Source organism: Staurois parvus, unplaced genomic scaffold (assembly GCF_062004578.1).
Source record: "Staurois parvus isolate SC_StPar_1 unplaced genomic scaffold, SC_StPar_1.0 ptg001737l, whole genome shotgun sequence".
NCBI classification, from domain to species: domain Eukaryota; kingdom Metazoa; phylum Chordata; class Amphibia; order Anura; family Ranidae; genus Staurois; species Staurois parvus.
Genome location: NW_028319533.1, coordinates 74,397 through 96,054, shown reverse-complemented (window position 1 = coordinate 96,054; position 21,658 = coordinate 74,397). Strand labels below are relative to the sequence as shown.

Below are 21,658 nucleotides of genomic sequence, written 5' to 3'. Positions count from 1 at the left end.
CTTTAAAGGGCCACTCCACCTAGAACTGGCATTTCAGTCCCCTGTGGGGACCAGAGCCGGATCAAGCTTATCTGATCTGGGGGTGCAGTAAAAATAAAAAGTCTGGGGGCACAATGTCAACACTGTGTGAGCCACGCACAGTTTGTCACACGTGACCTTGAAAACGTGATTAAACAGAACCTGTTCCCCCTTATATTAGATGTCCCTGTAAGATCCCCCTATACATCATAACTACACATCAGAGTGCCCCCTTATATCAAGTGTCCCCATCAGAGTGCCCCCTTACATCAAGTGTCCCCATCAGAGTGCCCCCTTATATCAAGTGTCCCCATCAGAGTGCCCCCTTACATCAAGTGTCCCAGAGTGCCCCCTTATATCAAGTGTCCCCATCAGAGTGCCCCCTTATATCAAGTGTCCCCATCAGAGTGCCCCCTTACATCAAGTGTCCTCATCAGAGTGCCCCCTTATATCAAGTGTCCCCATCAGAGTGCCCCCTTACATCAAGTGTCCCCATCAGAGTGCCCCCTGACATCAAGTGTCCCCTTGAGAGTGCCCCTTTACATCAAGGTCCCCAACAGAGCTCCCCCTTATATTAGATGTCCCTGTAGGATCCCCCTATACATAATAACTATGCATTAGAGTGCCCCCTTATATCAAGTGCCCCCATGAGAGTGCCCCTTTACATCAGGGCCCTATCAGAGTGCCCCCTTATATCAAGTGCCCCCATGAGAGTGCCCCTTTACATCAGGGTCCTATCAGAGTGCCCCCTTGCATAAGATCAGTTATCTCCATGAGCGTTCCCCCTTACTTTGGGGTCTCTAGTAGACTCCTCCTTACATAAGGTTCCTATCAGAGTGCCCCCTTACATCAGGTGTTCCCATCAGAGTGCCCACTTACATCAGGTGTTCCCAACAGAGTGCCCCCTTACATCACGGTCCCCAACAGAGTGCCCCCTTACATCAGGTTTCTATCAGAGTGCCCCCTTACATCAAGTGTTCCCATCAGCGTGCCCCCTTACATCAGGGACCCCAACAGAGTGCCTCCTTACATCAGGGTCCCTAATAGAGTCCCCCTTACATCAGGTTCCTATCAGAGTGCCCCCTTACATTAGGTGTTTCTATCAGTGTGCCGCCTTATATCAGGGCCTCAACAGAGTGCCTGTTTGCACCTGGCATCCCCATCAGAGTGCTCCCTTACATCATGTGTTCCCATCACAGTGCCCCCTTACATCATGTGTTCCCATCAGAGTGCCCCCTTACATCATGTGTTCCCATCAGAGTACCCCCTTACATCATGTGTTCCCATCAGAGTGCCCCCTTACATTAGGTGTTCCCATCAGAGTGCCCCCTTACATTAGGTGTTCCCATCAGAGTACCCCCTTACATCATGTGTTCCCATCAGAGTGCCCCCTTACATCATGTGTTCCCATCAGAGTGCCCCCTTACATTAGGTGTTCCCATCAGAGTGCCCCCTTACATTAGGTGTTCCCATCAGAGTGAACCCTTACATCAGGGTCCCCATCAGAGTGCCCCCTTACATCAAATTCCTATCAGAGTGCCCCCTTACATCAGAATCCCTATCCGAGTGCCCCCTTGCATCAAGTTGCTATCAGAGTGCCCCCTTACATCAGGATCCCTATCAGTGCCCCCTTACATCGGGTTCCTATCAGAGTGCCCCCTTACATCAGGTTCCTATTAGAGTGCCCCCTTACATCAGGTTCCTATCAGAGTGCCCCCTTACATCAGGTTTCTATCAGAGTGCCCCTTTACATCAGGTTCCTATCAGAGTGCTCCCTTACATCAGGATCCTATCAGAGTGCTCCCTTACATCAGGTTCCTATCAGAGTGCCCCCTTACATCAGAATCACTATCAGAGTGCCCCTTTACATCAGGATCCCTATCAGTGTCCCCTTACATTGGGTTCCTATCAGAGTGCCCCCTTACATCAGGTTCCTATCAGAGTGCCCCCTTACATCAGGTTCCTATCAGAGTGCCCCCTTACATCAGGTTCCTATCAGAGTGCCCCCTTACATCAGGATCCCTATCAGTGTCCCCTTACATTGGGTTCCTATCAGAGTGCCCCCTTACATCAGGTTCCTATCAGAGTGCCCCCTTACATCAGGTTCCTATCAGAGTGCCCCCTTACATCAGGTTTCTATCAGAGTGCCCCTTTACATCAGGTTCCTATCAGAGTGCTCCCTTACATCAGGATCCTATCAGAGTGCTCCCTTACATCAGGTTCCTATCAGAGTGCCCCCTTACATCAGAATCACTATCAGAGTGCCCCTTTACATCAGGATCCCTATCAGTGTCCCCTTACATTGGGTTCCTATCAGAGTGCCCCCTTACATCAGGTTCCTATCAGAGTGCCCCCTTACATCAGGTTCCTATCAGAGTGCCCCCTTACATCAGGTTCCTATCAGAGTGCCCCCTTACATCAGGATCCCTATCAGTGTCCCCTTACATTGGGTTCCTATCAGAGTGCCCCCTTACATCAGGTTCCTATCAGAGTGCCCCCTTACATCAGGTTCCTATCAGAGTGCCCTCTTACATCAGGTTCCTATCAGAATGCCCCCTTACATCAGGATCCCTATCAGAGTGGCCCCTTACATCAGGTTCCTATCAGAGTGCCCCCTTACATCAGGTTCCTATCAGAGTGCCCCCTTACATCAGGTTCCTATCAGAGTGCCCCCTTACATCAGGATCCCTATCAGTGCCCCCTTACATCAGGTGTCTGCATCAGACTGGCTCATGGATCAGTGGATGCGCTCTCAGAGACCTGGAGGAGGGGAGGCATCTAAAATCTGGGGAGGGGGGGGGGGCACAGCCCACTGCAGCACCCCCCACCCCTTCCCAATAGGGGATCATGGGGCCCCTGTGTCCTCGCCCACACTCAAATCACACCCAAAAAAGGCTATGAAAGGTACCAGGGACATCTTACGGGGCCCCCTACTGACCCCAGACCCTCGGGCGGTGCCCGAGTTCCCCAATGGTCAGTCCGCCCCTGACAGCGATCCTATCGGGGTGATGCCGACGTGGGCGGAGCCGCACCGATTTCTAAAGCAGTGAATGGACTACATTTGGTGCGATTTGCATTGATCAGTGGCAGTTGCACCTCAAATTGGCATGTCATCCGACTTTGAAATCGTGCCACTTCACTGTCTGTCACATGACTTCAAAGCCCTAATGCAGGCCATAGACGTTTCGTTTATTGGCCGATTTTTCGTCCGAAAGAATAATCAGTCGATTTTCGCTCTGTTAGTGGGGCGATGGCATCGGCCGATTTTCTTGGTTCCTCCCCATTTTGTTTATCGGTCATGTTGGAAAATTTGGGAAAAAGGTCCGATTTTCGCAATCATTGGTGGCAACAGGATGACCAATGTTTTGTTTTTCAGACGAAAAATCGTCCCATAAACGAACCGTCTATGGCCTGCATTAGTGCCCGGTCACACCGTGCGATTTCAGGTGTGGTTTGCAAATTGATATTGCACCTGAAATTGCATCTAATGAATGTGAATGTCGGCGTCTTAACACGAGCGATTTGCTGCAGCGCCATTTCTAAAGTCGTTCTTGCGTGACCTTTTCTGCAGTTTTGTTGCGATTTTACATAGAATACAATGGAAATCGTACTGCGAATTGCAAGAACTCGTTGAAAATCTTCACAAGTCGCAGTAAAGTCTTCAGAAATTGCACCTGAAATCGCTGTGAAATTTCACACAAATCATGCGATTTTAAATCGCAGCGGTGTGACCGCCGACTAATGCAGGCCATACACGGTTCGAATTGCAAACGATTTTCGTACGAAAATTGGACCTATGTATGTTGATGCACATTTTCCTGCATGCTGGGCTGCTTTGTTGTTGTTTTTTTGGCCAATGGAATGCTGAGTAAGCCCGAGTTCACATACATGCAGTGCGGCACATCACATGTGATTCACACAGGAACCGTGCCGCATCCCCTGCAGATCACGCGATTCGCACAGGAACCGCACCGCATTCCCTGCAGATCACATGTGATTCTCACAGAAACCGCGCCGCATTCCCTGCAGATCTCATGTGATTCTCACAGAAACCGCGCCGCATTCCCTGCAGATCACGTGATTCTCACAGGAACCGCACCGCATTCCCTGCAGATCACATGTGATTCTCACAGGAACCGCGCCGCATTCCCCGCAGATCACATGTGATTCTCACAGGAACCGCGCCGCATTCCCTGCAGATCACGTGATTCGCACAGGAACCGCGCCGCATTCCCTGCAGATCACACGTGATCCGCACAGGAACCGCGCCGCATTCCCTGCACATCACATGCGATTTGTGTGCGGTGCAATCGGAGACGTACATTTTGTGTGGCTCTAATCACACCAAACACGTGCAGAACCCTTTTTTTGGTCCGGATCACATGAGTATTCACACCCATGCGATCCGATTCTGCACATCGCACCGCATTTTGTGCACCGCTTTTGGGGCGTTGTAAACTTAACATACACACCCGCAGCGGTTTGCATGAACGGGGTGCAATTCTGATGCGGTGCAGAATTCACACAGAAGACGCTGCAAATTCTAAACCCCCTCAGTGTGAAGCAAGTTAGGATTGCCATGGGGGGGGGGGTGGGGCTGGTTACCATGTCCATGAAATGCATCAAAATGCACATCGCCAGTTTTCATGCACTGCCATTGCCATCACTAGAACGCACATTGGCGCACTAAAAAAACCAAGATGTGCGTTTTCTTGGCCAGCGTGTCTGGACGGCGCCATTAAATGAAAGGCAAAGCTGTGCACATGCAATGACGCATGTTCCAATGCATGATGGTGCACATGGGACCCAAAGCTTTAACCACACAAAGATCGTTGCGTCTCCAGCTCTGCATATCACTGCGTTTCGGAAAGGTTTGTGCCGCGATTCCCCGTGTTATATACATTTTCGGGAAGAGCGGACTTTCCCATTGGGCGTGTCCATGAAGTTTAGTAATTAATTATGATCTGCCTCAGGTTCCCTCGCAGGAGGAATTCTTCACGGAGATCGAACGTTCGCAGCTACGTGGCCATATATGGCGCACGGCTCGGAGCGAATACACAGTGATGCAATGGCAGCGTTAACCCTCCTGTGCCAGGCAGAGGGCCGGAGGTAACAGACGCGTCCAGCAATCTCCGCGCTGGAAATATGAGATATGGGACTGGCCGGGTCCTGGCTTGTCACTTGTGATCATGTGTTGCTCCAGAAATACTCGGAAACTTCCAGAGAGCAGAGCCTGGCAGTCACACGGACAACCTGCAGCCGAGGGAAGTGCTGGGGTGCGCTGGAAGAGGAGCCGGTGACCCCCCACATATAACATCTGAGAGGCCCCTACACCTACAGAAAAAGGTAACCCTACAAATGCCATCTGAGACACCCCTACACCTACAGTATGAGGTGACCCCCCACATGTGACATCTGAGACACCCCTACACCTACAGTATGAGGTGACCCCCCACATATGACATCTGAGACACCCCTACGCCTACAGTATGAGGTGACCCCCCACATATGACATCTGAGACACCCCTACACCTACAGTATGAGGTGACCCCCCACATATGACATCTGAGACACCCCTACACCTACAGTATGAGGTGACCCCCCACATATGACATCTGAGACACCCCTATGCCTACAGTATGAGGTGACCCCCCACATATGACATCTGAGACACCCCTACACCTACAGTACGAGGTGACCCCACAAATACCATCTGAGACACCCCTACACCTATAGTATGAGGTGACCCCCCACATATGACATCTGAGACACCCCTACACCTACAGAAAAAGGTAACCCTACAAATGCCATCTGAGACACCACTACACCTACAGTATGAGGTGACCCCCCACATATGACATCTGAGACACCCCTACACCTACAGTACGAGGTGACCCCACAAATACCATCTGAGACACCCCTACACCTACAGTATGAGGTGACCCCACAAATACCATCTGAGACACCCCTACACCTACAGTATGAGGTGACCCCACAAATACCATCTGAGACACCCCTACACCTACAGTACGAGGTGACCCCCCACATATGACATCTGAGACACCCCTACACCTACAGTATGAGGTGACCCCACAAATACCATCTGAGATGTCCCCACGGCTAAAGAACGAGGTGACCCCACAAATACCATCTGAGACACCCCTACACCTACAGTACGAGGTGACCCCCCACATATGACATCTGAGACACCCCTACACCTACAGTATGAGGTGACCCCACAAATACCATCTGAGATTTCCCCACGGCTAAAGAACGAGGTGACCCCACAAATACCATCTGAGACACACCTACAGTATGAGGTGACCCCACAAATACCATCTGAGACACCCCTACAACTACAGTATGAGGTGACCCCACAAATACCATCTGAGACATCCCTACACCTACAGTATGAGGTGACCCCACAAATAGCATCTGAGACACCCCTACACCTACAGTATGAGGTGACCCCACAAATACCATCTGAGACACCCCTACACCTACAATATGAGGTGACCCCACAAATACCATCTGAGACACCCGTACACCTACAGTATGAGGTGACCCCACAAATACCATCTGCAACACCCCTACACCTACAGTATGAGGTGACCCCACAAATACCATCTGAGACACCCCTACACCTACAGTATGAGGTGACCCCACAAATACCATCTGCAACACCCCTACACCTACAGTATGAGGTGACCCCACAAATACTATCTGAGACATCCCTACACCTACAGTATGAGGTGACCCCACAAATACCATCTGCAACATCCCTACACCTACAGTATGAGGTGACCCCACAAATACCATCTGCAACACCCCTACACCTACAGTATGAGGTGACCCCACAAATACCATCTGCAACACCCCTACACCTACAGTATGAGGTGATCACATAAATTACATCTATGACGTTCCTACAACTACAGATCGGGGTTACCCCACAAAGAGCACCTACAACACCCCTACACCTACAGATCAAGGTGACCCTACAACTAGCATCTGCAACCTCCCTACACCTGCAGTATGAGGTAACCCCATAAATAACATCTATAATGTTTCTACACCTACAGAACCAGGTGACCCCACAAAGAGGTGACCCAATAAAGTGTATTTGCAACTTCCCTACACCTACTGAATGAGGTGACCCCACAAATAACATTAGTGTGAGGTGACCCCATAAATAACATCTATGACATCCCTACACCTAAAGAACAAGGTGACCCTACAAATAGCATCTGTGACCTCCCTACACATGCAGTATGAGGTGACCCCATAAATAACATCTATGACGTTACTATACCTACAGAATGAGATGATTCCCACAAAGAGCATTTACAATGTTCCTACACCCCAAAATAATGAGGTGACCCTTCAAATTGCATCTGTGATGTCCTTACACCCACAGAATGAGGTGACCCCCATAAATAACATCTATGACACCCTTACATCTAATGAATAAGGCAAACCCACAAATAGCACCTATGACATCCCTACACCTACAGAATGAGGTCACCCCACAAAGAGAACCTACAACATCCCTACACCTACAGAATGAGGTCACCCCACAAATAACATCTACGAGATCCCTATACCTACAGAGCAAGGTCACCCCACAAAGAGAACCTACAAAATCCCTACACCATCAGAACAGGGTCACCCCTCAGATAACACCTGCAACATCCCCACACCTACAGAACAAGGTCACCCCTCAAAGAGAATCTACAACATCCCCACACCTACAGAACAAGGTCCCCCCACAAATAACATCTATGAGATCCCTATACCTACAGAACAAGGTCACCCTACAAATAGCATCTACGACATTCCAATGCCTACATAATGAGGTGACCCTAAAATAGAATCTAGAATGTCTCTGCACCTTCAGAACAGGGTCACCCCACAAATAACATCTACAACATCTCTACACCTACAGAATGAGGTGACCCCCATAAATAACATCTATGACACCCTTACATCTAATGAATAAGGCAAACCCACAAATAGCACCTATGAGATCCCTATACCTACAGAACAGGGTCACCCCTCAGATAGCATCTGCAACATTCCCACACCTACAGAACAAGGTCACCGTACAAATAGCATCTACGACATTCCAATGCCTACATAATGAGGTGACCCTAAAATAGAATCTAGAATGTCTCTACACCTACAGAACAGGGTCACCCCACAAATAACATCTACGACATCTCTACACCTACAGAACGAGGTCCCCCCACAAATAACATTTATGACATCCCTATACCAGCAGAACAAGGTCACCCTACAAACAGCATCTACGACATCCCTATGCCTACACACTGAGGTGACCCCAAAAATAGAATCTAGAATGTCTCTACAGCTACAGAACAGGGTCACCCCACAAATAACATCTACAACATCTCTACACCTACAGAATGAGGTCCCCCCCACTTGCCTACACCTACAGAATGAGGTCCCCCCACTTGCCTTCACCTACAGAATGAGGTCACCCCACTTGCCTACACCTACAGAATGAGGTCCCCCCCCTTTTGCCTACACCTACAGAATGAGGTCCCCCCCTTTTGCCTACACCTACAGAATGAGGTCCCCCCCTTTTGCCTACACCTACAGAATGAGGTCCCCCCACTTGCCTACACCTACAGAATGGGGTCCCCCCTTTTGCCTACACCTACAGAATGAGGTTCCCCCACTTGCCTACACCTACAGAATGAGGTCACCCCACTTGCCTACACCTACAGAATGAGGTCACCCCACTTGCCTACACCTACAGAATGAGGTCCCCCCCTTTTGCCCACACCTACAGAATGAGGTCCCCCCCCCTCTTGCCTACACCTACAGATTGAGGTCCCCCCCACTTGCCTACACCTACAGATTGAGGTCCCCCCTCTTGCCTACACCTACAGATTGAGGTCCCCCCTCTTGCCTACACCTACAGAATGAGGTCACCCCACTTGCCTACACCTACAGAATGAGGTCACCCCACTTGCCTACACCTACAGAATGAGGTCACCCCACTTGCCTACACCTACAGATTGAGGTGAACTCAAAATAGCATCTAGGGCTAGGCCATCCCTACACCTACATAAGGTCTTCCCATGAACGGCATCTATGCTGTCCCTTCATCTACAGAACGAGGTGACCCCACAAACAGCATCTTCAATGGCCCTACACCTAAAGAATGAGGTGACCCTACAAATAGTATCTATGACATCCCTACACCTACAGAACAGGGTCACCCCTCAAATAGCATCTGCAGTGTCCCTACACCTACAGAATGAGGTGACCCCACAAAACATCTGTAGTGTCCCTACACCTACAGAACGAGGTGACCCCACAAATAACATCTACGACATCTCTACACCTACATAAGGTCTTCCCATGGATGGCATCTATGCTGTCCCTTCATCTACAGAACGAGGTGACCCCACAAACATCATCTGTGACATTCCTACACCAACAGTATGTGGTGACCCCATGAATGACACCTGGAGAACGAGGTCACCGCACAAAGCGCACCAACTATGTTCCTACACCTATGACATCCCTACACCTACAAAACAATTAATGCCACAAAGAGTATGTGCAACACCCCAACACCTTCTGAACGAGCTCATCCCACAAATAACACCCTCAATGCTCCTAATGAGCTGTGATTTTTTCAGGAAGCTATGTCCCTGCTGGCCCCTCCCTCCAGCCATGATCTGCTTGCATTGCATAGAGAAGCACAGAGACCCAGTGATGACATCATCAGCATGTTGATCGGGTAAGGGGAGGCGCAGGGAAAGCAAAATATAAACAGCAAACACGTTCTAGTTTGGCATATGGAAGTTGGGTGGAGGAGGTCAGAGGTCAGAGGTCAGAGGACCAAAGAGGGCAGTAAACAGGGGCGTTCTCCTTTTATTTGTGTGAGTAGAGTGCTGCCCCCTCTGGCCATTCATGGAGGTGCAGTCTTGGTCAGAGTTCATTGCCGGTGTGTTTGCGCGCACCGTGTCATCGCCTAATAATCCCTCCTGTGTGATTGACCGCGACGTGCGCACAGACAGATGGTTGGTGTTTACTTGGACGGCTCCACGTGTGGTGACACCGCTGTATAAAATTATCTTTCCTGTGTCAGGTGTCGGCGTAGAAACAGCTTGGGTGACGTCTGCGGTCCCTCTGCCGCAATGCAGCGATTCTGGCTGTATGCGGACTCGGCTTTAAAACTTTCCTGTTCGTGGAGCTCGTGGAGAGATCAGTTAACCCCGTATAGGATGCACGCCGACGATCCCCGCAGGATGGATCTGATCTGCGGATTAGGGACTCCGACCCATTATGCTCCCCAATCTGCAGATCCGATCCATCCAGCGGGGATCATCGGCTTGCTTTACAACCAGGGGAGGACTGACCATTTGGAAATTCGGGCACTGCCCGAGGGCCCGGGGTCAGTAGGGGGCCCCATGAGATGCCCCTGGTACCTTTTTCATTGGCTTTTTTGAGTTTGGGCAAGGACACAGGGGCCCCATGATCCCCTATTGCCCGGGGGCCCCATGAGTTGTCAGTCCGCCCCTGGATACAACTTACCTTTTCGTGGAGAGATCAGTTAACCCCGTATAGGTTGCAAACCGACGATCCCCGCAGGATGGATCGGATCTGCGGATTGAGCATAATGGATCGGAGTCTGATCCATTATGCTCCCTAATCCGCAGATCCGATCCGTCCTGCGGGGATCGTTGGCTTGCTTTACAACTTACCTTTTGGTTGAGCGGGTCCAGCGTCACCCCGTATAGGTTGCAAACCGACGATCCCCGCAGGATGGATCGGATCTGCAGATCAGGGAGGATAATGGATTGGACTCCGGTTCATTATGCTCAATCCGCAGATCTGATCCATCCTGCGGGGATCGTCGGTTTGCTTTAAAACTTACCTTTTCGTGGAGTGGGTCCGGTGTCACCCCGTGTGATAGGTGTCACCCAGTGTGGTGCGCACCCCCCCCCTGCGCACCAGCCTAGGGACGCCCCTGATGCAGAGTGCAGGGATTGGTTGGTGGAGCTCTCCTCGGCGATCAGGCCGATCCAGCTGATCGCACTCTGATGCTCGATTTACATCGAATGTCCAAATAATCGGGCTTTTTCCCCAGAGAATAGTTGCAGCTGCACCCCTTGTCATTATATACCAGGGGCGGACTGACAACTCATGGGGCCCCCGGGCAATAGGGGATCATGGGGCCCCTGTGTCCTCGCCCACACTCAAAGCACACCCAAAAAAGCCTATAAAAGGTACCAGGGGCATCTCATGGGGCCCCCTACTTACCCCGGGCCCTCAGGCTGTGCTTGAGTGGTCAGTCCGCCCCTGTTATATACTGTATATTCAGTGCTGGAGGTGCCGGAACTGCGTCCCCCCCCCACTGCGTCCCCCCCCCCCCTGCGTTCCCGCTGAAAAAAAGTACTTTTCTGCCTCTGTTCCCCCACACAGCGCTCAGCACTCCTGAAAAGTGAGATTGGAATCATTATCTCCATGAACACAAGACCGATCTCCACCATCGGGACAGATCGCAGTTTGATCGAACGTTTTATCCGCTCAATACAAGGAAGGTAATAATAGAACTTCGGTGACAAAATCTGCAGTTTTACTCCAATGAGTTGATGCAGAAATGAGTCCCCCTCCCCCCCCCCCCCACAACAAGATCTCCTCCATCGAGTATTTTGTACGACCGCCATGATTTGTAAGGACGACACCAGAAGAGAAGCACAGAGACCCAGTGATGACATCGTCAGCATGTTGATTGGGTAAAGGGGAGGGGCAGGGAAGGCACCGGAAGACCAGAAGAGTGTCATCTAGGCATGGAATGAACAAGTTGGCGACATATTGCGACATCGATCTTTTTCCGTTCTTCAAGAACAACCTTTTTTAGGGCCAGTTCACACTCCATGCGTTTCAGTTGCTTTTTTTCCGCAAAACGCCCAGTCGGTGATATGGTGGTCAATGTCGTAGCTCACATCAGCGCTCGCAGTACCGGTGCGTTCCGGATGCAGAAATAAAAGTAGAACAGGCGGCATTTTTCCTGCACAGAACTGTACTGGGATAAGGTAAAACGCACCAAAAAATGCACCAAAAATGCACATCTCCCTATTTAAATTGAAGAAAAAGAGGGGGAAAAAATGAACTGGAATGCACCAAAACGCACCAAAAATGCACATGTCCCTATTTAGAAAGAAAAAGAGAGGGGGGAAAATGAACTGGAATGTATAGAAAATGCACTGGAACGCGTCAAAAGTGCGTCCACCAGAATGTGTCAAAAACGTCCATGCAGAAACGCATCCGGAACACATCTGGACTGCGTTTCTGTAGTGTGACCCGGCCCTTAGGGCCAGTCACACTCCATGTGTTTCAGTTGCTTTTTTTCTGCATCCAAAAATCACGGAAAGTTGGTGATTTGGTGGTCCATGTCATAGTTCCCATCAGCGCTTGCAGTTCCGGTGCGTTCCGGATGCAGGAAAAAAAATTGAACAGGCGGCATTTTTCTTGCAAAGAACTGTACTGGAACGCACTAAAAACGCACCGGAACGCACATGTCCCTGTTTAAGGGCTGGTTCACACTATAGAAACACAGTCCAGATGCATTCCTGATGTGTTTTTGCGTGCGTGTTTTTACGCATTTTTGGCGTGTTCCGGTGTATTTTTTATGCATTATTAACGCATTCCGGTGCATATTTATGCATTCCAGTTTATTTTTTCTCCTCTTTTTCTTCAATTTAAATAGGGACATGTGAGTTCCAATGCATTTTTGGCACGTTCCAGTCAGGGGCGGACTGACAATTCACGGGGCCCCCGGGCAATAGGGGATCATGGGGCCCCTGTGTCCTTGCCCAAACTCAAAAAAGCCTATGGAAAAGGTACCAGGGGCATCTCATGGGGCCCCCTACTGACGCCGGGGTCAGTCCTCCCCTGGTTCCAGTGCATTTTTTATGCATTTTTTATGCATTCCAGTTTATTTTTTCTCCTCTTTTTTTCTGCAGTTTAAATAGGGACATGTGAGTTCCGGTGCATTTTTGATGCATTTTTACTGGTCTAGTTCTGTGTACGAAAATGCGGCCTGTTCAACTCTTTTCCTGCATCCGGAACGCACCGGAACTGCAGGCGCAGATGTGAACTATGACACTGACCACCATATCACCGACTTTCTTTGCGTTTTGGATGCAGAAAAAAATCAACTGAAACGCATGGAGTGTGAACCGGCCCTAAATTGAAGAAAGAGAGAGGGGAAAGAATGAACTGGAATGTAGAAAAACGCACTGGAATGCACCAGAATGTGTCAAAAACGCGTGTGCAAAAACACATCTGGGACGCATCTGAACTGCGTTTCTATAGTGTGACCCGGCCCTTACAGCCTGGATGCTGGATGGAGAGCGATGCTCCGCTTGTCTCCTCAGAATTCCCCTCATAGGTGTTCGGTTGGGTTCAGGAGTTCAGGAAACAGACTTGGCCACTGGATCACCTTCCCCTGGTTCTTCTTCAGGAATGCAGCAATGGCCTTAGATGTGTGATTTGGATCGTTGTCATGTTGGAAAAGTGCACGACGATCGAGGGCATGGGGTGATGGCAGCATCTTCTCTCTCAATATAGAGCAGTACATCTGTGAATTCATGACACCATCAATGAAATGCAGCTCCCTGACACCAGAAGCACTCATGCGGCCCCACAGAAGGACACTGCCACCACCATGTTTCACAGTAGGCACCATGCATTTGTCTTTGTACTCCTCACCTGACACCATACAGGTTTGAAGCCGTCGGTTCCAAAAACATTTATCTTGGTCTCATCCAGGGAACACGGGGGGAACGCGGGGGGAACGCGGGGGGAATGCGGGGGGGAATGCGGGGGGGAACGCGGGGGGGAACGCGGGGGGGAACGCGGGGGGACCGCAGGTCTGGCACCTCCAGTACTGAATATATGTAATGGCAAGGGGTGCTGGAGGGTCTATTGTTGCTGGAGTGGATCTATTTTTGCATGGTGGTCTATTGTTTTTGATGGGGCTTATGTTGCTGGGTGTCTATTGTTGCTGGAAGGCATCTAGTTTGTGTGGCTGTCTATTGTTCCCGGAGAGATCTATCGTTGCTGATGGGGTATCTACTGTTGCTGGGAAGCTCTATTGATGCTGCTGGGGTATATATTGGTGCCAGAGAGATCTATTGTTCCTGCTGGGGTATATATTGTTGCCAGCTATATCTTTTGTTGATGCTGGGGTATATGTTGTCGGCAGCGATCTATTGTTGCTGCTGGGGTATATTGTTGTTGGATGGATCTATTGTTGCTACTGGGGTGTCTGTTGCTGTCAGATGAAACCATTGTTGCTGCTGGGGTATCTATTGTTGCCAGTGAGATCTATTGTTGCTGCTGGGGTGTCAGTTGTTGTTGGAGAGGTCTATTGTTGCTGCTGGGGTCTTTATTGTTGCTGGAGTGGATCTATTTTTGCATGGTGGTCTATTGTTGTTGATGGGGCTTATGTTGCTGGGGGGGGTCAATTGTCGCTGGAAGGAATCTACTGTTGAGGGGGGTCAATGGTTGCTAGAAGGGATCGACTGTTAAGTTGTTGCTGGCTGTTGGAGAGTCTGGTTGCTGGGAAATCTGTTGTTGCTGCTGGGGGTCCATTGTTGCTAGAAGGGAACTACTGTTGAGTTACGGGTCTATTGTTGCTGGCTGGTGGAGAGTATTTGATGTTGGCTGCTGGGAAATCTGTTGTTGCTGCCGGGGGTCAAATGTTGCTGGGGGTGGAATCTATTGGTGCTGGGGGGGTCTATTCCTGCCGGCTGCGGTGGATCTATTTTATTGCTTTTCTTGATATCATCAACAAATTTCATACAAATTACTTAACTTCACAAAATTATTCTTGGCTTTGTATTCTCTAAAAGGGGCGGTACTGGGAGGTGGGTAGGGGGTGGAGTCAAGGGACAGTGCGCAGAGTGGGTAGAGTGTGGAACCAAGGGACAGTGCTCAGAGGTGGGACCAAGGAATGGTGCTCAGAGGTGGGTAGGGGGTGGAACCAAGGGATGGTCCCCAGAGGTGCATAGGTGGTGGAACCAAGGGACAGTGCTCAGAGGTAGGTAGCGGGTGGAACCAAGGGACGGTGCTCAGAGTTGGGTAGGGGGTAAAACCAAGGGAGGGTGCTCAGAGGTAGGTAGGGGGTGGAACCAAGGGAGGGTGCTCAGAGGTAGGTAGGGGGTGGAACCAAGGGAGGGTGCTCAGAGTTGGGTAGGGGGCGGAACCAAGGGAGGGTGCTCAGAGTTGGGTAGGGGGCGGAACCAAGGGAGGGTGCTCAGAGTTGGGTAGGGGGCGGAACCAAGGGAGGGTGCTCAGAGTTGGGTAGGGGGCGGAACCAAGGGAGGGTGCTCAGAGGTAGGTAGGGGGTGGAACCAAGGGACAGTGCTCAGAGTTGGGTAGGGGGTGGAACCAAGGGAGGGTGCTCAGAGGTAGGTAGGTAGGAGGTGGAACCAAGGGAGGGTGCTCAGAGGTAGGTAGGAGGTGGAACCAAGGGAGGGTGCTCAGAGGTGGGTAGGAGGTGGAAGAAGTGACTCAGAAGGGGGGAGTTCCTGCACCTATTCTCTGAGAAAAAAAGCCCTGATCTCATCACTCATCTCTCCAGAGTACAGAGTCCCAGTAGTCTTCTTTTTCAGCATGGGCCCTGGCAAATAGTGACGGGCCGAACATCCCCCTCCCCCCCCCTTTCGGTTTGTGGTTGAACATCTGAACCTGCATTATGTTCAACCACAAACACAAATCGAACAACTGAGCGGTGTCTTCCTGCATCTGAGTGTGTGGTGCGATCCCGCTCAGTGACTACAATCCGGCGGGAGTTCTATGATGAAGTCACGCAGTATTTTAGTAATGAGACATTCATTCATGTTCCCGGAGTCAGTGAGGTTCCTGGTGTCAGTGGGGCTCCTGGTGTCAGTGGGGCTCCTGGTGTCAGTGGGGTCCCTGGTGTCAGTGGGGTTCCCGCTGTCAGTGGGGTTCCCGGTGTCACTGCGGTCCCTGGTGTCACTGGGGTTCCCGCTGTCAGTGGGGTCCCTGGTGTCAGTGGGGTCCCTGGTGTCAGTGGGGTTCCCGGTGTCAGTGGGGTTCCTGGTGTCAGTGGGGTTCCCCATGCTCCAGTACAGTTCTGTGCAGGAAAAACACTTTTTTTTTTCTGCGACCGGAACGCACTGGAACTGCATTGACCACCATATCACCGACTTTCTGTCCATCTTGTATGCAGAAAAAAGGCAACAAAAACGCATGGAGTGTGAAGCGGCCTGAAGTCTAGGTTCACACTCCATGCGTTTTGCAGACTACAGTCCATTTAGCGCGATTTTCACGTTCATATTTCCTTGTTTTCACCCGGTGCGATTTCAGGGGCGATTTGGGAATTGAAATCGCATCTAATGAATGTGAATGTCGGCGTCATAACACGTGCGATTTGCTGCGGCGCCATTTCTAACATAATTCTTGCGTGACTTTTTCTGCCGTTTTGTTGCAATTTCACATTTCTAATAGAAATCGCATCGCATTTGCAAGAAATCCTTGAAAATATTCACAAGAAGCAATAAAGTCTTCATAAATCTCGCTGAAATTGCACACAAATCGCAAAATTTGAAATCGCAGCGGTGTGACCGCGGACTAAATGCAAAACATTGTGTTTTGGTTCAATAGACTGCAATGGAGATGCTGCAGAAATGCATGTAGTGCATTTGATGCGTTTTGCATTTGAATCTGCCCAGCAACAAGTTGGCAACCCCTCCCCCCCCATAAAAATGCATCAAAAACACACCGCAAAACGCACTGCAGAAATGGATCAAACACAAACTGCATAGGTGTGAACAGGCGTGGACTGACCATTTGGAAACTCGGGCACTGCCCGAGGGCCCGGGGTCAGTAGGGGTCCCCATGAGATGCCCCTGGTACCTTTTTCATAGGTTTTTTGAGTTTGGGCAAGGACACAGGGGCCCCATGATCCCCTATTGCCCGGGGGCCCCATGAGTTGTCAGTCCGCCGCTGGATATGAACCGATCCTTAGATGTGACGGCTGCATTCGTTTTCTTTTTTAGGCTCAATTTCTTCTATTTTCATCTAGTGATCCGGCTAGTCAATCTGTTTTTTTTTTTCAAAAGAACAAGCTCTCCAGCAGATGTATCAGTTACATGGATGAGACAAACCATTTACCGGGCGTGCTTACAATGATCAGCTTTTATTTATCGATCTAAAACTTTTATCCCAAAAAGAGAAAAAAAAACTGTTACTGTAACCGATTATAAATATTAGCTGGAGTTTGGCTTCAATATGTTAGTGTAGTTAAATCTGCTAGTCCAACTCTCCCCTCCCCCCAGGATGACAATGCTGCCGTCTGCTGTGCCCCATGTGCTCCTACATCCAGAGTGGGGGCGCTCTAATACAGGAGGGGTGTTACAGGCCAGATCACCAGGTGAAAACAGAGGGGGGGGGGCCTAAAAGGAAAGAAAACGAATGCAGTCGCCAGGAAGAAAATCGATAAACTGCAAATCCACAGAAGCCGAACTCCGGAGTGTCGCTGAAACGCCAATATTTGTCTGGCTTGTAGCGCCCTCTGCTGACACAGTGCTCAAATGTCACTTTTGGTCTTGGAAGGTTCTCATTGGACGGTTTGTATGGGAAGGATGTTTCCTTTGATCCCAGGTCTTTCAATCGAAATCTGCTGGAAAAGGATTGACAATGGAAGGAAATGCCTTGTGTGTACGACCTTCTGTGTATGTCCGCCCACGGCCATGTGTGACCACCAGGGGGCAGGGGGGGTCTGGTGTCTCTGCTGGGCATATTCACTTTCCCCTGAGATGAGGCAGAGACTTCAGGGCCCCTTGCACCTGGGGCCATCTAAGTGCTGTGTGGCCCTCCCGACATTTTAGTGCACCCAGGAGGGACAGGTGCAGCGTCATGCCCCCACCACCTGCAACATGTCAGTGTCTATGGCTGGATGGGGCTGAATGATGTTCGGGGCCCCTCTGCTTTCAAGGATGAAAGTCTGGAATGCATGAGGGACTTCTGTCGCTCCTGACCGCATAGGGCCCGCAAAGTGAGTCCCGCTGGGTACAGGCACAGGAGTTAGATGGCCCCATGTGCCGGGGCCCCAGATGCTGGATGCTGCACCTGTCCCCCCCTGGGAGCACCAAAATACAGGAAGGAAGGTATAGGAGTAAGATGGCCCCATGTGCCGGGGCCCCAGATGCTGGATGCTGCACCTGCCCCCCCCGGGGAGCATCAAAATGCAGGGAGGAAGACACAGCAGCTAGACGGCCCCTTATGTTGGGGCCCCAGACGCTGGATGCTGCACCTGTCCCCCCCCCCCCCCTGGGAGCACCAAAATACAGGAAGACACAGCAGCTAGACGGCCCCCTATGTTGGGGCCCCAGACGCTGGATGCTGCACCTGTCCCCCCCCCCCCCCCTGGGAGCACCAAAATACAAGAAGACACAGCAGCTAGACGGCCCCTTATGTTGGGGCCCCAGACGATGGATGCTGCACCTGTCCCCCCCCTGGGAGCACCAAAATACAGGAAGGAAGGTACAGGAGTTAGATGGCCCCATGTGCCGGGGCCCCAGATGCTGGATGCTGCACCTGCCCCCCCCCCCGGGGAGCATCAAAATGCAGGGAGGAAGACACAGCAGCTAGACGGCCCCTTATGTTGGGGCCCCAGACGCTGGATGCTGCACCTGTCCCCCCCCTGGGAGCACCAAAATACAGGGAGGAAGGTACAAAGTTAGATGGCTCCTTGTGCTGGGGCCCCAGAGGCTGAAGACAGCACCTGTCCCCCCCAGGAGCACCAAAATGCAGGAAGGAAGACACAGCAGCTAGTTGGGCCCCTTGTGTTGGGGCCCCGGGGTTCAGTCATACCTGGGACTCATGCACACTGGCGTTTAATGCTGCTCTTAGGAGCGTCGTGTTTTTTTTGCCGTCTCTAAACCCTCGCCATGTTAGCCTATGTGTCCATGTATGAGGAGCGAAGGCCTCATTCACACCTGAGCATGGAACGCATGTTCTCGCTGGCTTTTTGCGCATTTTTTCCCGTGTAACGCATGTTGTACCATTCCCCTGTGTGTGCTGCTCTACCCGTGTGCAACAAACGCCCCAGTGTAGCTCCAGAACATTGTAGTGCGCTTTGTTGCGTCACAAACACACGGAAAAAACACGCCTGCTGCCCACGATTGGGGTGGTGCGTCACAAACACACGGAAAAAACATGCCTTCTGCCCATAATTGGGGTGCTGCGTCACAAACACACGGAAAAAACACGCCTGCTGCCCACGACTGAGGTGCTGCGTCACAAACACACGGAAAAAACACGCCTGCTGCCCATGATTGGGGTGCTGCGTCACAAACACACGGAAAAAACACGCCTGCTGCCCACGATTGGGGTGCTGCGTCACAAACACACGGAAAAAACATGCCTTCTGCCCACGACTGAGGTGCTGCGTCACAAACACACGGAAAAAACATGCCTTCTGCCCATAATTGGGGTGCTGCGTCACAAACACACGGAAAAAACACGCCTGCTGCCCACGATTGGGGTGCTGCGTCACAAACACACGGAAAAAACATGCCTTCTGCCCACGATTGGGGTGCTGCATCAAACACACGTAAAAAACATGCCTGCTGCCCACGATTGGGGTGCTGCGTCACAAACACACGGAGAAAACACGCCTGCTGCCCACGATTGGGGTGCTGCGTCACAAACACATGGAAAAAACACGCCTGCTGCCCACGATTGGGGTGCTGCGTCACAAACACACGGAAAAAACACGCCTGCTGCCCACGATTGGGGTAACGGTGTCATCGGTGCGGGTGGAGCAGAGATCATTGTAGGTTTTTTTTTCCTCTTGTTTGATTGGTCGTTCCTCTCTGTCCCGCTCTGCAGCTCCTGGACTGAACACGGCGATGGAGATCTCGGCGTCGCGGCCCGCGCAGCGCACTCTGGGATCGGAGGAGTACAGTCTGTACAGCAGTTTGAGCGAAGAGGAACTGATACAGATGGCCATCGAGCAGAGTCTGTCTGAAGGGGGCGCCAGCCAACCAGACGTCCACAGCCAGCAGAAGAGGGCCAACGCCGAACCGACCGCCCCCAGCTGGAACCAGAGACCCGCCCACAGACCGCCTCCTCCCGCTAACAGGTGATCTCAGAACCAGGGTGTGCATTCCAAAGTGTGAGGACAAGGTGAAGCTGGCCTCCCCCCTCCCCCCTTTATCATTTAATAAATCTTTCATTTTCATTACATACTATATTATAGACTCAGTGATGTCATCACTGGGTCTCTGTGCTTCTCTATGCAATGCAGGCAGATCGTGGCTGGTGGGAGGGGCTGGCAGGGGGATGTACATCACTTCCTGAAAACATCACAGCACCCTACCTCAGTACTCCTCTCCAGAGCTGAAATACGGCCACTAGATGGAGCTGGGGGTCATAGGAAATAAATGCATTTCAACAAGAAGAGATACATTTGAAAACATTCTAGGGAATGATCCAATAAACAGGACCCAGTAGCAGCAATGGTTACATGTATGTGATCATCCTCTTCAGCATTCTCTAGAATTGTTACATTGTATCTCTTCTAGCTAAGATGCATTTATTTCCTAGGATCCTCAGCCCCATCTAGTGGCCAGAAAGTGGTATTGTCCAGATGCACTCAGGATCATTCATAAAGAACATATAATGCACATATGACGAACATATAATGAACATATGACAAACATATAATGAACATATGACAAACATATAATGAACATATAATGAACATATAATGAACATATGATGAACATATAATGAACATATGACGAACATATAATGAACATATGACAAACATATAATGAACATATGACAAACATATAATGAACATATGATGAACATATAAAGAACATATAATGCACATATGACGAACATATAATGAACATATGACGAACATATAATGAACATATGACAAACATATAATGAACATATAATGAACATATGATGAACATATAATGAACATATGACGAACATATAATGAACATATGACAAACATATAATGAACATATGACAAACATATAATGAACATATGATGAACATATAATGAACATATAATGAACATATGACGAACATATAATGAACATATGATGAACATATAATGAACATATAATGAACATATAATGAACATATGATGAACATATAATGAACATATGACAAACATATAATGAACATATGATGAACATATAATGAACATAGCATGAATCAGGAAAATACCAAACATTGGGCAGTTGATGGAGCCGAGGATCACAGGAGATAAATCCATCCTATAATACAAGGAGAGATACAATGTAACAATTGCAGAGAACACTGGAGGGGATCAAAGTAACGGGGACACCGCAGCAGCAATGGTTACATTTATTTGAACATTCCCTCCCATGTTTCCTAGAATTGTTACATTGTATCTCCTCCTACTAGGATTTATTTCCTGAGATCCTCAGCGCCATCTAGTGGCCATAATGTAGAATTTTCCAGATTCGCTCTGTGCATGAAGAATGAGCCGATCTCCACTGCAGACATCGAAGATTGGAAAAGACTTTAGTGACATTTCCTTCATTGTGGAGGTGCACCCTCCCCCTTCCCCCCTCCC

General features: G+C 50.1%; 1 protein-coding gene across 5 annotated transcripts in view; it reads left to right on the top strand.

The window, feature by feature from the left end:
• Positions 1–5,138: 5,138 nt before the first annotated feature.
• ASB2 (ankyrin repeat and SOCS box containing 2) overlaps positions 5,139–21,658 on the top strand; it is a 66,319-nt gene continuing 49,799 nt past the window's right edge. For 2 of the 5 annotated variants that reach the window (XR_016308655.1, XM_089663646.1), the window contains exons 1-2: positions 5,144–5,364; positions 19,927–20,179. Coding sequence is in view for 3 of the 5 variants with exons in the window: in XM_089663646.1 (XP_089519772.1) it covers positions 19,947–20,179 (233 nt within the window). In the remaining 2 variants the exon portion in view is untranslated. Of the gene's footprint in view, positions 5,365–5,771; positions 5,811–19,926; positions 20,180–21,658 lie in introns of those variants that run through there. The other 3 variants (XM_089663648.1, XM_089663647.1, XM_089663649.1) reach the window with 3 other exon arrangements.